The 18187-nt window shown below is 36.6% G+C and overlaps 1 protein-coding gene across 3 annotated transcripts in view; it reads right to left on the bottom strand.

The window, feature by feature from the left end:
* Positions 1 to 18187, bottom strand: part of PSD3 (pleckstrin and Sec7 domain containing 3) — a 380191-nt gene that overhangs the window by 33737 nt on the left and 328267 nt on the right. For all 3 annotated transcript variants that reach the window (XM_039235608.1, XM_039235607.1, XM_039235606.1), the window contains exons 11-12: positions 16030 to 16174; positions 1921 to 2064 (exon numbers count right to left, since the gene is read on the bottom strand). In XM_039235608.1, the coding sequence (XP_039091539.1) occupies positions 1921 to 2064; positions 16030 to 16174 (289 nt within the window). The remainder of the gene's footprint in view (positions 1 to 1920; positions 2065 to 16029; positions 16175 to 18187) is intronic.

Below are 18187 nucleotides of genomic sequence, written 5' to 3'. Positions count from 1 at the left end.
TATAACAGAAATTTTATAACTCAGGGAGATACTTTTTTAAGCTTCCATGAAATCCTATCCAATTCAATATGTAACCATAGAGCAAAGATTAGAAATGAACTTGAGGTCTCTGTACTCCAAGAACTCACCATTTTGAGCAGGGGGAGGTGTTATGGATTTACCATACAAAGACATACTGAAAAACTTTAATATAAAGCCAACTGTGACAAGGACTATAACAGATTAAACCCAATAGGTTTAGAGTTGGCTTTTTAAAAATTAAATGTTTATTTATTTTGAGAGAGACAGAGAGAGCAGGGGAAGGGTGGAGAGACAGAAAGAATCCCAAGGAGGCTCTGCATTATCAGTGTACAGCCTGATCCAAGGTCTTAATCTCATGAACTGTTTGATCATGACCTGAGGGAAAAGCAACCTGCTTAACCGACTGAGCCACCCAGGCACCCAAAGTCGTCTTTTCATAAGAGGTATTTGAGCTGTGTCTTGAAAGCTCAACAGGACTTTGAAGATGAGGGGAAGGGCATTCGGGACAGAACAAAGTATATGAACAAAGGCACAAAGTTCACTTGGAGAGAGGAGGCAGAAATGTGACTAACACCTAAGGAGGCTGCTGTGGAAAAACCAGTGTGGTAGAAGGATAGAAGGAACCCAAATCCTCTAAGATTAAGGATTGGGATTTTACTCATAACGTAAATTTTGGGGAGAGTTTTAGGGGAGCATCAAAGGTAGCTGCTAAATAAAGGAATGCCATTGTCTGGGTTAAGTCTTAGAAAACTAATTGTCAGAAGAGAACTAAAGAGACACAAAGCTACCACCACATTCAGGTGAGAGATGAAAAACCCAGGACTTGAGCAGAGGAAGTATAAAAGCAATGCCTATGGTAAGTAAGGGACAGAAGGGAAACACTAGAAAAGCCAAGCACTGGGATTTGGCTCCTGATTAGATGCTGGGGGGCTTAAGGGTCAGGAAGAGAGTGCTCAGATGAGTCTAAAGTTCAAGCCTTAGGAAGAAACAGGATGTAAGATGAGAATGAAAGAGATGAAGGACAGAAAGTAGAACAGACTATAACTATAATGAAAAAGACTAGCTGAAGATAGATGCAGCATGCCTAACAGAAAACACAATTATGTGAACAATTTAAAAATAACTGATTATTCAGTATTGACTATATGCTATCTACTTAAAACTAAACAAACAGACACTTTAAGTATCTGAAAATGTCAGCTGAAGGGAGAGAATCAGAAGATCCTTCATAACCTGACACTAACTGGGGAGAAAATGTAGCCAAAGGTAACATTTACTATATATACTGCTTTCAAGTTGCTTTAAAATTTTTTTACCTTTCTAGAGATTACGGATCCTCCCCATTCTTTTTCATAACCACACTTGCTATATACTACACAGATGTGCCACAACTTATCAATTTATCAATCTCCTTCTGAAGGATTTAGGTGGGGAGAGGAAAAATGCATCAGTGTTGTCGAATAGCCAAGAACATGCAGGAAGAAACCGATGCTTCATATCACCCTATAGATCATTTCCTCCACTATAGTTTTATTTTTTATTTTTTTGACTCAAAGTCTGCTGGAAGAGACACAGACACATAGAAAGCAGCTGCCCATTCTGGCATTGTTTTTTCTCACAGCAGGCACATATTGTCCCAACCAGGCAGGCTGTTTGCTATTAAGCACATAAACTGACAGTTATTTTTTGAGGTTTGATTTTTGTTAAATAGAATCCTGAACATGAGGGGCCACCATGAACTAGACCATGGCCAGAGCTCCCAAGTTAGAGCCAGGGTCAAGGTATACTTCCCCTAGTTGTAGCAGCTGCAAAAACAAAAACAAAACAAAAAAATAGGCTTATGGAAAAATCATAAGACAACTTAGGTATAGGCATTTATTACATTTAGCTTCAACATACCTCAAATTCCAGATAGTGATCTTTCAGTCTGTATTCATCTATCTCCTTGGCTTTAACTTTCTTGTCTGGGGGATATGAGCGGTGTTCAGCCAGCTCAGTGGTAATCTGCTTCAGTTTGCTTTCATGAGATTTCAGCTGTTCTTCCTGCAGGATTTTATTAAAGTTATTTAGCATGCAGAAAATAAATCAATAAAAAAATCACAGAGTACTTTTAAAAATCCCTTATGATGAATGACTTCAATTCATCAAAACAGTCCAATGTGCCTCGGCTGCCACATCTTACCAACTTTCTCAGGCTAGTACTCACACATACCTTTGCAAAATGACAACCAGTCCCCTTGTTATAAAATCAAATACTTTTCAGAGCCTCTTATCAAATATATCGGTCATGAAGTTGAGAACAGGCTTCCTGAGAAATAATCCGAAAGGCAAGGTACCAGTTAAATACTTAAGAGTCCCACATAATTTGGCTTTACTATTTCCTGTCCACTCAGCAATGCTGCTAATTCCCCCCTGTCAGTCACAAGGAATGAAAAGCCTCTGTTTAGCTTTTTTTTTTCTTCCCTTTTTGAGACAAGCAATGCCACCAAGAAATAATTCTCTCAAAGCTATCCATATTCTAAAAATTGCAGCAACCTATGTTTCTTTCCCCTCCAAAGTAGAAGAGGTTCTAATTTCTTTCAATAATAAAATCTTATTGATCCAAAGTAGTGATTCAAATAAATGCTCCTATAGAGAAATTATTGCCTGAACACTGTCACTATAGGCACCATGCACCAATGCAACACGGTTGATCCTATGCTAAAGAATTTACATACTAGGGGCAACATTTTTATCACCTTATAATAATGAAAGACACCATCAAATCCTCTGGCAACATTTTAAAAATGAAACAGAGAGATTGGAATTTTCTTACATTCCTAAAGTTATATGACTGCTTTGTTTACTGTTCTACATTCACATATATGTTATCCAAATTCTTGCTGACTATAAATTTCACATGTACAATAAGAAATAAATGAATATAATAATGAAAAGGAACTGATTAAACTAAGTGATAAATATAATTTGATAACACCATAATTTCTTTTCCTTTTTGTTTTTAAGGGCAGACAAAAGGAATTTCCCTCCTTCATAAAGTTCTTACTTTTGGACTTATCAATTTGTACTCTTTATAAAAGACACAGCAATAAGAGAAAAAAAAAAGATGAGTTGTTTCCTACTGGTTCCAAAATTCATGTCACCCTAGATGATCACGAGATGAGTTAAAGGTACAAAATTACATGCACAATAAACCATCACAATTCCCAGTTGAATTCTTTCCATATGGTATTTTTGTAAATTAAAATTACTAATTAAATCCAAGATCAGTAAGTAGTTGCCAGGTAATGAAAAATTTAAACCTTAAAGTAACTGTAATTAATCTGGCAACTTAACCTTGCAATTCAAATCGAGTAGAATAATTTAGAAGTGAAAAGTCCTAACAATTTTAATTTATGATGTAGGAGTATATTGATAAACAGTAAAACCGTGGTTTGAGCATAACTTGTTTCAGAAACATGCTTGCAATTTAAAGCACTTGTATATCAAAGTGAATTTCTCCATAAGAAATAATGGAAGCTCAGAGACGCGTGTATCATGCTGATTGATTTGTGGATAATTAATCATACCTGCAGCGCAGGAATAAATTCTACTTGATCGTGGTGGATAATTCTTTTTATGTACTGTTGGATTTTTATTGCTAGCATCTTGCTAAGAATTTCATCAGGGATACGGATCTGTAATTCTCCTTTTTAGTGAGGTCTCTGGTTTTGGAATCAAGGTAATCCTGGCCTCATTGAATGAGTTTGGAAGTTTCCCTCCCATTTCTATTTTTTTTTTTTTGGCATCTCTAAATGTCATCTTTTAAAATTTAAATTTTAGTTAACAGAACAGTACAATATTGGTTTCAGAAGTAGAATTCAGTGATTCATCACCTATATACAACACCCAGTGCTCATCATATCAAGTGACCTCCTTAATACCCATCACCCATCCAGCCCATCTCCCACCCATGTCCTTCCATCAACCCTCAGTTTGTTCTCTATCATTAAGAGTCTCTTGTAGTTTGTTTCCTTCTGGTCTCTTCCCACCCCTCCTTACCATATGCTCATCTGTTTTGTTTCTTAAATCCACATGGGTGAAATCATACAGTATTTGTCTTTATCTGACTGACATATTCGCTTAGCATAATAGTTTATCTCTGCCCACATTGTTGAAAGTGGCATGATTTCATTCTTTTTGATGGTTGAGTAATAGTCCATTTTATATAATAAATATATATTTATACTTTTATATATTATATATTATTTTTATAATATTTATATTTTATAATATTTATATTTTATAAAAATATTAAAAAAATATATACATCACATCTTCTTAACCAGTCATCAATTAATGGACATTTAGGCCCTCTCCATAGTTTGGCTATTGTTGATAATGCTGCTCTAAACATTGGGGTGCACGTACCCCTTTGAATCTGTTTTTTTGTATCCTTTGGGTAAATACCTAGTAGTACAATTCCTGATCAGAGGGTAGTTCTATTTTCAGTTTTTTGAGGAACCTCCATACTGTTCTCCAGAATGGCTACACTAGTTTGCATTCCCACCAAGAATGTAAGAGGGCTCCCCTTCCTCCACATCCTTGCCAATACATGTTGTTTCTTGTATTGTTAGTGTTAGCCATTCTGAAATGTGTGAGGTGGTATCTCATTATGGTTTTGATTTGTATTTCCTTGATGATGTGCAGAGTTGAATATATTTTCATGGGTCTTGTAGCCATCTGGATATCTTCTTTGAAAAAGCGTCTGTTAATAGCTGCTTCCCATTTCTTAACTGGGTTGTTTGGTTTTGGGTATTGAGTTTGGTAAGTTCTTTGTAGATTTTGGATACTAACCCTTTATCATATATGTCATTTACAAATATCTTCTCCCATTCTGTTGGCTGCCTTTTAGTTTTGTTGATTGTTTCTTTTTTTTAAATTTATTTCTGAGAGAGAGAGAGAGAGAGAGACAGCATGAGCAGGGGAGGGTCAGAGAGAGAGGGAAACACAGAATCTGAAGCAGGCTCCAGGCTCTGAGATAGCTGCCAGCACAGAGCCTGACGCAGGGCTTGAACCAATTAACTGTGAGATCATGACCTGAGCCAAAGTTGGATGTTCAACCGACTGAGCCATCCAGGCACCCCTGTTGATTGTTCCCTACACTGTGGCAGAAGGCTTTTATTTCATGAAATTCCAGTAGTTCGTGTTTGTTTTTGTTTATTCATGGCAAATAATTTTTTTAATGTACTGTTGAATTTAATTTGCTAGTATCTTGTTGAGAATTTTTGCATCCGGGTTCATCATGGATGAAAGATTAGGTTGTGTATTTGGGACTTTTCTTTCCTTAGATAGGCCTGAATTGCAAAGTACTTTACTGTCAGGACTGCCTTTGCTGCATTCCAAAGGGTTTGGACTGTCATTTTCATTTGCTTCCATGTATTTTTAAATTTCTTCTTTAATTTCTGGTTAACCCATTTATCTTTAGTAGGATGTTCTTTAACTTCCATGTATTTGAGGGTTTTCCAAAAATTTTTTTGTGGTTAACTTCAAGTTTCATAGCTTTGTGGTCTGAAAATATGCACAGTATGATCTCAAGTCTTTTGGTACTGGCCGAGGCCTTATTTGTGACCCATATGTGATCTACTCTGGAGACTGTTCCATGTGTACTCTAAAAGAATGTATATTCTGCTGCTTTCGTGTGAAATGCTCTGAATATATAACAGTATGTTTCCTTTATATGGTATTATAATAAACATTCTATAAAATTGTTAGTGGAAGCCTTAGAAAAGAATAAGGTCTGTTTGGAGAACAGCATTTATCATTGCTCAAAATACTTCAAAAAATGGTGCAGATTTTAAGACTTAAGATTTACTGGTCTACAATAAATAGTGCTGTTCCTTAGGCCACACTAGGTGGTTGATGATGGTTTTGTATAGGGCCATGATATTGTCTCTGTCCAGAGGTTGAGGAGGTTATGACGGCCCTCCATCTAAGTAGTGGAGCCCAATATCTCAAACCCCCAAAATGGAGGGAGAGGATGCCGCAGTAATGTCATCCCTTTAGTCCCACTAAGTTGATGCCTTGGCCTATAATTTCAAAATATAAACATTTTATATCAAGGGGGAATTATTTATTTATTTATTTATTTATTTTTTTACAAATAGTTTATTGTCAAATTAGTTTCCACATAACACTCAGTGCTCATCCCCATAAGTGTCCTCCTCTATGCCCATCCCCCCTCCCCCCCACATCCATCAGTCCTCAGTTTTTGTCAGCATTCAAGAGTCTCTCATGGTTTGCCTCTCTCCCTTTCCCCCACCATTTCCGCCCTTCTTCTCCCCCTTGTTCCTCCGTCAAGTTCCTCCTAATCCTCCTATACGTGCAAACATATGATATTTGTCCTTCTCTGCCTGACTTATTTCGCTCAGCATAACACCCTCAAGGTCCATCCATGTTGCTACACATGGCCAGATTTCATTGTTTCTCATTGCCATGTAGTATTCCATGGTATAGATAAACCACATCTTCTTGATCCATTCATCTGTTGATGGACACTTAGGCTCTTTCCATGTTTTAGCTATTGTGGAGAGTGCTGCTATGAACATTGGGGTACATGTGCTCCTATGCCTCAGCATTTCTGTATCCCTTGGGTAAATTCCTAGCAGTGCTATTGCTGGGTCATAGGGGAGTTCTATTGTTAGTTTCCTGAGGAACCTCCACACTGTTTTCCAGAGGGGCTGTACCAGTTTACATTCCCACCAACAGTGTAGGAGGGTGCCCGTTTCTCCACATCCTCGCCAGCATCTAGAGTTCTCTGATTTGCTCATTTTAGCCACTCTGACTGGCGTGAGGTGGTATCTCAGTGTGGTTTTGATTTGTATTTCCCTGATGAGGAGGGATGCTGAGCATCGTTTCATGTGTCTGTTGGCCATCTGGATGTCCTCTTTGGAGAAGTGTCTGTTCATGTCTTCTGCCCATTTCTTCACTGGGTTGTTTGTTTTTCGGGCGTGTAGTTTGGTGAGTTCCTTATAGATTCTGGATATTAACCCTTTATCTGATATGTCATTTGCAACTATCTTTTCCCATTCCGTTGGTTGCCTATTAATTTTCTGGGTTGTTTCCTTGGCTGTGCAGAAGCTTTTCATCTTGATGAGGTCCAAGGGGGAATTATTAAAAAGACTACTGGAAAGTGAATAATTATGGACAACAAATTAAGATTATGTAATACCACTGTACATTAAAAAATATACCCAGAAATTATGAGTCAAATGTAGTATCTTAGGGATATGTTATAATGTACATCTTAAAAGCCAAACAGGGAAAAATAAAATCCAAGTCTAGAACCATTGAAATAAAAAGAGCAACAGAAAGTTTTTAAAAAGCAAAGTATATCAGTGGAAAAATAAACAAGAAGGGTGGCAGGAACAAGTACAGTAGATGAAAGATGATGAGATTCATTTTTAAATAGCAACTAACTAAAACAGAACAAATAAAAAAACCTAACAAAGTGCCAGAAAAGTAGATAGGGAGAAAAAAAAGAAATCTTCTTTGAGATTTTACCCAAACCTGTCACTTGTACACTAATAACACTGAAAGTAAGTGAAAACAATGCTTCCGTAGCTTTTACTGACAACTTTTCCTTCATGTTTTTGTTTCTTTCTCCAAAAAGACTGCAGACTGTGTTATGGACAGAATGCTTGTGTCCTTCCAAAATTCCTATTTTGAAACCTAGTGTGACTATCTTTGTAGACAAGGGCTTCTAAGGAAGTAACTGAGGGTAAATGAGGTCATTTGGAGAGGACCTGACCTGACAGGATTAGTGTTTTTAAAAGAAGAGACATCACAGAGCATATTCTCTCTCCAGGCACGGACTCTGAAGAAAGACCATGTGAGGATTAGAAGAAAAGGGGCCATCTGCAACCCAAAGGGAGAGCCCACACCAGACCACAATGCTGCCGCCGCCTTGAGCTGGGACTTTGAGTCTCCAGAACTGTGAGAAAAACATTTCTGTCATTTAAGCCAACTGGTCTGTGGTATTTTGTTATGGCAGCCAGAACTGACTAAGAAGAATGTGCCAATAGCTTTTTCCTTTCAAAGTAATTTTCTTTCATGTATTTACTGCAAAATGTAGATTATTTAATAGAATGTTTGACAAAAGATATTTTGTGATAAGACCACTTCAAAAAATAAAAACATGATGCATTTTTTCCTTATTTAATCTAAAATGTTTCAGATATACAAAAAGTCATATTGAATGATATATAAAAATCCTCATTTACCTAACAGCTGGTTTAAGAAAAAAATATAAGAAATCATTTGAAACCCCTTGCATTTATTTATCTACTCTTCTCATCTTTTTCTATGCTACTCCTATACAAATGGAAGGCTCCATAAAAATAGAGAGCATGTTCTACAGATTTTTATACTTCGTGGGGCTTCCTTTATTATTTGTCTTTTCATTCAACAGGTTTTAAGATTTATTCACATATGTGCTCTAGTACCTTAAAGTATACTATTCTATTGTAGGACATACTACAATTTCATTGAAGGATGTTAGGTTGTTTTCAGATTCTTGAGGCTATTATAAATGATACTACAATGAGGCTGACTAGTGAAAATGGGAAAGAATTGTCCTATAGTATAATCACCAAGAGGTAGAATTTTGAGTTTTAGAATATGCTCATATTTAAGATAATATTAACCTGTTTTTTAAAGTGTTTCTACCAGTTTACATTCCCACAGTAGGCTTGAAAATTAACATTGTTCTATACCCTTGACAAAATTTGATATTTACTCAAAACCAGTGTTATTCCAGATATCACAATGTCTTCTACTTCTGCATTACTATAGCACTTAAATGTCTATATTACATGTTTATCACAAAATATACTCTGACTTCTGTGTGAATTTTATATTCTTTACTGATTACAAGCTCTTTGAAGGCAGAAAGGGTCATTTCCCCCCTTTTCATCAAATCCTCCAGTGTTTAGTACTAAGCAGAGAAAAGAGTAAATGGCATAATTTTTGTATAGTACCTGAGTAACATTGACATATTCCTTAAGTTTGTTAGCTGAGAGCCAAGACCATCATCTTAGGTATTTTTATAATGCCCACATACCTAATACAGTACCTGATATATAGGTTCTTCAGTCAAGAGTAGCTGAATAAATATTTTTTAAAAAGTGGGGGCGGGATAGAGGGAAGGATTCATAGGATTTCCTTTATGTTGTTCTAAAGCTGATAGATGATTTAGAAGGTAATGACATTTTCTAGGAATCTTCTAGGAAATTTACAGGTCAAATTGCTAAATACTGCAGCCTTATCAAACCCAAGCTGTATGGAATTTAGAATAAAGAACATTTGCCTGAGTCAGTTTGAGGTATTATTGAAAGCACCATCAGAAAGATTCTGTTTTATCATTTCATGTTTATGAAGACTTTAAACAGCTTAGTGAGCTGCTGTATAACTTCAAAATGATTTAATTGTTTGTTGAGTACTTAATTTATGTTAAGTACAGACCTTTAAGAAATGAATACAAAATCAATCTATTCTGGAAAAGTGTAGTCACCATTTAAGGTGATGACAAGGAAGTTTAGACTGCATCTTGTTGGCTAAAGTGAGCCAATTAACATTAAGTGACCTTACATGAGTCATATTTTAGCCACAACTGTGATGGATGGATTGGAGAAAAGCAATTATTAAGTGGTTATATGAATAGTCTATGAGAATTTTTCAAAGTGAGGTGTGTACAACCCAGCCAAGATGATTCACTCAGAAGAATTTTAAAAATCAGCATTGGGATATAATTCACATACCATACAATTCACCCATTTAAAGTGTATAATTTTATGTTTTTTAGTACAGCCATGGGGTCGTCCAACCATCACTACAATTTAATTTTATGACATTTTAGTTCCCCTAAGAGAGTTTTCAAGGTTCATCCATTTTGTAGGATGTATCAGTACTTCGTTGTCTTTTTTACAGCTGAATACTATCCCATTGTATGGAAATATCACATTTTATTTATCTATTCATAAGCTGACAGCCATTTCCACCACTGGCTGTTATGAATAATGCAGCAATGGATATTTGTGTGAAAGGTTTTGTGCAGGTGTATGTTTTCATTTAACTCTATATTTAATCATTTGATAAGCCACCAAACTATTTCCCAAAGTAGCTGCATTCATACTATATTCCCACCAGCAACATATCAAAGTTGTAATTTCTCCATCCTCACCAACACATTATTTTCCTTAAAAGATTTTTTTTTAATTGTAGCCACCCTAATGAGTGTAAAGTGATATCTATTGGTTGGTTTGTATTTTCCTAATGACTAATGATGTTCAGCAGTTTTTCATGCTGTATAATAGAACATGTAGTATATATTATAATATATACATATATTGGAGGAAATCTCCTCAAATATTTAGTATTAATAAAGTGAATGGTCAAAAAAGTTCAGAGACTAATGATTTAAGTGAAGGATGACAAATGCCAGAATTTATATCCAGTCACTGGATTTGTGACTAAAGTATCAAATGCAGTGAGATGGGAAAGATGTGGTTCTGGCCAGTGTGGGACACAATTACAAGGATGATGTCCTCCTCTGAAATCCTAATGCTCCTAATGCCTGTTGGTGGAGGTCATTGAGAGAACGTGGCCCTGCCTGACAGGAAAGCTGGACCTGAGCAGCTGGAGGCTCCTCACCTCCTTCCCATCCATGGAATGTGAATTTTGCTTATTTCCCTGAACTATAAGCTGCCCCAAAGACATGCCTTGAAATAGTAATGTGTTTTTGAGACTATCTGAATAGTATACATGATTGAGCTCAATTAAGCTTCTATATAAACTATGATGCCAACAGATGTGTGGAAAGATCTACTCATCTTGTGGCCACCCAACACAGGCTTCTTAAGTTCCCTTGCTTATTAAAATGACCCCTACCAATGTGAAGAGGTCTACTTCTTTCCTCAGTCTTTCCTTGCCCTCTGTGTTCAGAGGCCAGTTTATGAATGAACCCTGCTGCACTCATCTGACCCTGGGCATTACTGCCCTGATGGTCAAACCACAGGATAAAATAAGGGGTAAGAAACAAGAATAGGGTTTTCCTTTGTTTCTAAGGCCTGGCCCTCAACAGTTAACATTTAGTGATCAAACTAATCACTGACTATTGATTCAAATAATCATTGACCATTGATTCAGACCTTTACAGGAGAATGGCTGAAATTCTAAGAAGAAAACAAAACTAGATATCAGGAAATGGTAACTTCGTGAGGTACAGGTGAGATAGAGCAGGAACTGGACTCAGGTCCCCTAATCTGACTGAGAAATCTAGCATTCCTTGCCTTCTCCATAAGGAGAAAACAAAAAAGTTAAAACTCTATGCTTCTTAAGTAGCATATCTTGCAGGAATGTGGAAGGAGGATGCTTACTGAAAGGAACATGCTTACTACCATGACTGGTGAAGACCAGATCAAACCAGTCTGCACCAAGATGTACCCCAGTGCTGAACTTTCACTGACTTTTTCTCTCATTATAATACTAAAAATTATACCTGGGGGTGGAGATTTAACATGTTAATTAGACATGCAATGTATGAAGACTCATGACTTTTTAATGCATAGATGCTAATAAGCCGCTGCCTCTACTTGCTTTGACATCACCCTTTCCCCACCCAAGTTTCTTTTAAAAACTCTCCCTGACCTTGCTTCGGGAGGGGGTGTCAGCCCGAGGACACTTCTTTGTGTTGCCTCTCTGTGCTCAAGCATAATCAGCAATAAAACCTTGCTGAAAATTCCCATTTGGCCTCTTGACAATTTCTATTGCTGAGAGAGCCCAAGGGCCCAGTGTAGTTTCCACATCTCCACCTAAGTAGTGAAAGGGATGGTAGGGATTGCAGGGAGTACAGTGCAGCGCCTCTAAGTATGATTTGCACTGCTCGCAGGCTAGATACCTGCTGTGTCTTAAAACATACATGTGCCTGGGACCCTGACCCAGATCTCACCAACCTGGGGTAGGGGTGCTGGGACATGTGCACTTTCAACAAGTCCCCAGATCATTCTTGTACATATTAAAGCCTGAAAATGACTACTTTGATGAGTAGAAAAGGAGGTCTTGAACAGAGGCTGGAGAGGGCTGACCATGAAACCCTACGTTTAGAGTACTAGCTTTACCAGAAGGAGAAATGAAACTTAAGTATTAAAACTTGTCCCTCCACCTCCAAAAGAAGAAGAAAAAAGTGCTTTAGCAACACTGCCATGAAAACAACTAAAGAAGATGACTCCTACACAGCAGAGCTATGCAGAGAGAACTACACTGTACTGATAATAATCAGTTTTAATAATGAAGGCTAATATGGTTTGGATAGAAGACAAGAATAAATGAAAGGAAAGCTTGCAAGCGACCAGGTGTGTCTGGTCATGAACAGTGTGTCTCTAAAAGCACCAATCTTTTAATTGAATGTTTAGTTTTTTCCTAATTCTATTTAATTTTTTTTCCAGTAGGGAACTCACATTGTTATACATGTATTTTGGAAACTAAAATTATCTAAGTGGTTCTGGCATTTAAGGCAGTCATAGCCAGGTGGTGGGCGTATGGAGAAAGGAACGACTGGGCTCACGCGGTGGTTCTCAATAACAGTGAGTAGCAGTGGGGTGGATTTTGACCCCACAAGAGATTTGGCAACATCTGCAGACATTTTGGTTGTCACAACTAGGGGAATGATACTGGCATCTAGTGGGTCTACAGCCTAGCGATATTGCTAAACAAAAATTCAAAGGGTGGTCCCCACAACAGAGAACTATCTGGGCTAAAAATGCAGTAGTGTTAAGGCTGCCAATGCCAGGGCAAAATGTCAGGGCTAAAAGTGAGGACTAGTCTTGAAGATACTGGAAAACTTGTGGTGCACGTATTCCAGGATTTACTGAAAGTGCATTGTGACTCCTCCAAAGATACCCCACACGAGTCTCTATTTGATGTGGAGGGTATGAACTAACTCTTCTCTCCCTTTTTCTAAACTATTCTTTATCACATGCTTGGTTTTACATATTTGTTTCTAAATTGTCCTATTACTCTCAAAGGCATAACATCTTTTTCATTTTTAATAAACAAATACAATGACCTGGACAAAAAACACAGAGCTAGTGAAAGAACCTTAAAAACATTCTAGAACATAATCTTCATTTAAGTTTATGAAAGCTTGGTAATTTATCTGTGGAGAAGAAAACATCTTTTTTTAAAAAAAATTTTTTTTTCAAAGAAATTAGATTCCTGAAATGATGTGGTCATCTTATGTGACATAGGAGCACATTTCTTTTTGGTTATCGCCTTATTTAAAATCTTAAATCCATCATTTTGATCAGTTACACAAATAGGGGTGTTGTGTGGGGTTTTTTTTTTGTTCTCTGGATTTATGCTCAAAATGAGGAAAAATTAAAAATTTTATGCATTCTATTTTTAGTTCCAGTGTAAGGCATTTGTATAAAATAAGAGATTTTACTTTGATTAAAGTGCTTACTTGCTTGCTTTGGTCTCATGGTAAGAGATATACAAATAAATGAACACATTCATTTTCATGAGCCATTGACTTACTAATATATAGCCCATACACAAATAGAACAGAAGTGTGTTTTCAAAGTAGAAAGCAAACAGAAGCATAAATCTACAGCAAGGAAAGAACAACCTAAAACTCGTATGCTGCTCTATGCTTACTACTGTTCCTTTTTAACTTCCACTCACCTTTCCCCTGGATCTTTTGTAAGAATGACTGAGAAAGACCAATCTATTGAAAAATAACAACTGGAAAACCCCTAGTAAAACTGACAGAACAAAACCCAACTTTTGAAGGTCATTCTTGCGTCTAGTTATTCAACTTTTTTTTCTCCTCTTACCTTATATAATGTAGTTTACTGTTTATGTGAAGTATCCCCAATTAAAGTAGGGGAATGCATTTGCTTTAAGATTTCATAGTTTAGTTGGGTAAATGAAGAATTCTGTCAATTTTCTGTTTACTTTCTGGTCATCAATAAGATGACCTATTCTCTTATAATATTTGTTGTCTTTGAAAATTAAACGCTATTCTGCCTTGTAAAGTGAGCTGGCCTGGCCCTTTCTATTCTCAATGATTTTTCAGTAGTCTATGAACTACCTAGTTAATAGTAATGCTTACATGGGGAGTATCCAATTCATGTTAATAATAATTATAAATTTACAAAAGCAAAAGAATCTTTCATTAAACCATGTCTCCTTTCTTCTTACTACTAGTCTATTTTTTATAAACTTATGGCAAGACATACACATATTCCCTTCCTCCACTTCCTTACTACTTTCCAATCCCTCCTCAAAGATGACCAAAGTGGCTTCTCCTATCACTCCATAAACTGCTCTCACCAAGGGTGAGATATGACCTCCCTGCCACTTCATAGGAGATATTTTTTGTACTAATTTTACATGACCTCTTTCCTCTTTATCCCCTTTCCTTGGCACAACATTCTCTCTGTTTTTTTCTTAACTGACAACAATAAAACCCCCCTGTTTCTCAAGTGTCCATTTTGGTCTGCTTCTGAGCGCTGAGCATTGCAACATTTGGATATTTTCAACATATGAAAACGAGATGATGAGTTCAGAAAAGCCAGCTCAGACCCCACAATCCCCAGCTGCCAAAGCCTTCACTGAACCACTAGGACCATCCATTCTAGATTCTCAAGATCTCTCAAATACTTCCACTTCTACCCATCTCTTGTATAACTAAATTAGTTATTTTTCCTCTGCATTATTACCCCTGCCTTTAAAATTCGGCTCTCTGCTTCCAGTAGTCTCCTCCTCTAATACTTTCTTCCTGTTGCAACATAAGTAATTTCTAAAGCACAATTTGGTCATCAAAGCAGCTTCCAAAATCCTTAACTAGTCAGTGGCAATATAGGCAATGCAGACAGGTTTAAAATTGGCAAAACTGGACAGAATTCAATGCCCTTAGAACAGAGTTTTAAGTAAGACAGGAACACAATAAAATATGATCTTTAGAGAGATCAATCTGACAACAGAAAAGAAACTTGTGGGACTACATTTGGACCACAGTTCTACTATACATGGTCTTGATTAGCTAGAAAAACCCACATGGTCCACTTAGCTCCTCCCTGAGAATTAGGGAAGTCTCTGTCCCACGTACTGTGAATAGTGGATCCCTGGGAATATTCTCATATATTCAGCATCAAATATAGCCTGGGATATGGTAAAAGCTCAGTAAAATGAAAAAATAAGTACATGAATAAAAAAGTTTGTTTTCAAACCAGGATGTCTAACACTCGTTTAAAAACTATGAGCTATCAGTACAAACAAAACCAAAAAACTAAAGCCTGCCATTTGCAACATCCATGGTGTATACAGGGTCTAATGCTACATGAAATGAGTCAAGACAGAAAAAAATACCATATACTTTCACTTATATGTGGAATCTAAAAAACAAATGAATAAACAAATAAGCAAAAAGCAGACAGACCCATAAATACGGAGAATTAATGGTTCTCGGAGGGCAAGGGGGTGGAGAATGGGCAAAATGGGTGAAGGAGATAGGAGGAATAGGTTTCTAGTTATGGAATGAATAAGTTATGGGGGTGAAAAGTACAGCATAGAGCATACAGTCAATGGTACTGTAATAGTGTAGCGGTGATGCTTGTGGGGAGCAGAGCTATGTGGTACATGTGAAACTAATGTAACATTGTGTACCAACTATACTTCAATTAAAAAAATTAAAAACAAAAAAGTAGGCCTGTATTACAGACTGAGTAGTAAATATAAATTTTAGAAACGTATTCATTGTATGTGTCCTGTGTGTCAGCCATGTGTCAGCTTCCAATATGTAGTGCAAAACGCAGCATACTGCATTTTGCTCCACTTATACAATAGATCTTCCAAGGCAGTCTTATCCTTGCTGCCAAAATATAGAATATTACTAAATATAAAGGTTAGTAAGATTATTTTACAAAGTGCTTTTTTTCCAAAGTCAAAAGCACTATCAAAATGACTTACCTGAGACAATTTTGTCGTAGTGGCAGGCAGAAGTGGACGACTAAATTTCTTCTGAGATCCAATGGCTGCTGGAAATGGTGGTGCAGAAAATACAGCTGCAACACAATTAATTTTGTTTATCCATCCTTGCATTTCCTCTGGACTCCTGTGAGAAACAGATACATTTACATCAGGGTATTTTTCTATCCAAATGTATCACACCTTGCCCATTTTCATTACTGATTTAAAATGGTCCATAAAGTCATTTATATTTCTTGGTACAACTGATCCTTGACAAAATTTCACTGAGGTTAACATTTTCAACAGAAATTATCACAGTAATTAAAGACCCTGATACCTATGATCATTACAGTATAAGGCTGTGATTACCCCTCAAGGATACAGAAGTGGAAAAAAGTAAAATCACTTGACAATAAATACTAAGTCTCTGCTTTGTTTGATATTAGGCTTAGTCAAAAATTAATTTAAAAATTAGCTCATCTCTTTCAATCACATAATTCAATTTTAAAATGCAACTGAGGAACAAATTGATAGAATTTAAAAGGAATAGAAAAGGGAACAACCACTTGCAAAGCAGCTTTGACAGTTTCTTGAAAAGTTAACTATATAAATTTATCATACAACCCAGCAGTTCTACTCCCTAGGCATACACCCAAGAGAAATAAAAACATATAGGCATAAAAAGATCTACGTGTGAATGTTCACAGCAGCATTATTTATAAGAGTCAAAAGGGAAAACAATCCAAATGTCTGTCAACTAGTGAATGAATAAAAGAAAAATGTTAATATACATCCATACAGTGGAATACTACTCAGTGATAAAGGCATGAAGTGCAGGTACATGTTACAACATGGTGAACCCCCAAAACTTTATGGTAAGTGAAAAAAGCCAGATACATTTCACATCATATGTTCCATGTATATGAAAAATCCAGAAAAGGGAATACTATAGAGACACAGAGGAGATTACTGGTATCTAGGGTTGGGGTGAAATGGGGGAGGGACTACAAAACTGGGGATGGAGGATCTCTTTGGAGTGATGAAAGTGTTCCAAAACTGGATTGTGGTGAAAATGGCATAATTCTGTAAATTTTCTAAAAATTATTGATCTGTGCACTTCACACAAGTGAGATTAATGGTATGTAAAATACTTTTCAAAAGGATGTTAAAAATCCACTTGAAAGGATGTGGAAATCATCTGATTTCATTAACATACTCTTAACTTGTATGTCATATATTTGCAGAGACCAGCAGTGACTGACAAAACTTAATAAATATCTGTGAATTTTTATTCACATAAATAAATGGGAGAATGAGCCACGATAGATTAAGACAGACAAAATGTCAGCCCATCTATAATGATTTCCTTTACCAATTATTCTGAGAAACCACACTAACCTTAGACCACACTAAGGGATCAATTCCTCTTTGTACCCCATGTTTCTCTAATCTGATTTCTCTGGTGCTGTTAATTCAATTCACTGATTTCTGCATCACTTGTATCTGAAGTAATTAGAGCTGCTTAGTTATCATACTTGGTATTTTAGATTAAAAAAATGTTGGGGAACAGAATAATTTGAAGGACTCTGATGACTAATAGCTGTAATTATACATCTGGCTATGATTCCCTCTGTGGTATTAAAGCTGTCTTACTCCTACGCTAACAAAAAATCCTGTGTAACTTGGATTTCCTTACAACTTCCTCCTCACCTGATGTCAGCGATTTCATACCTCCAGAAATTCAACATTCACAAATCACCAGAGTACTTGCTGTTGTTCTTATCTCTTTTGTTGATCTTACATTGCTTTGATCACAAAGTATGTGGATACTTGTGTACACTATCTTGATGTCAAATTTTAATTCCAGTGCCAAATGCAGTCAATTGGTAGTGTTGAGAGTGGTTCTGAAGCCAAACTCAGGCTGTGCAAAGCATGCCATGAAGAATTAACACTGTCATAGACACTGATGCTATGTGTGCTCCTATAAAAATTCCTTTTGTAGAGGCTCGGTTCCGAAAATCCAAAGATTCTCACTTCACAAATCTGGAATTCTCTGTGTGAAATGCTCCATTTCTAATGTGAAAGTTATCATGGACCCCTCATTGAACGGGCAATCCATCCCATTTCCTTGCTCACGATATAATTTTATCTTTTTCCT

The sequence above is a fragment of the Hyaena hyaena genome, unplaced genomic scaffold, assembly GCF_003009895.1.
Source record: "Hyaena hyaena isolate Hyena2069 unplaced genomic scaffold, ASM300989v1 scaffold_100, whole genome shotgun sequence".
Taxonomy (NCBI): domain Eukaryota; kingdom Metazoa; phylum Chordata; class Mammalia; order Carnivora; family Hyaenidae; genus Hyaena; species Hyaena hyaena.
The sequence above is the reverse complement of the archived record's forward strand: the minus strand, read 5'-3'. Positions and strand labels throughout refer to the sequence as shown.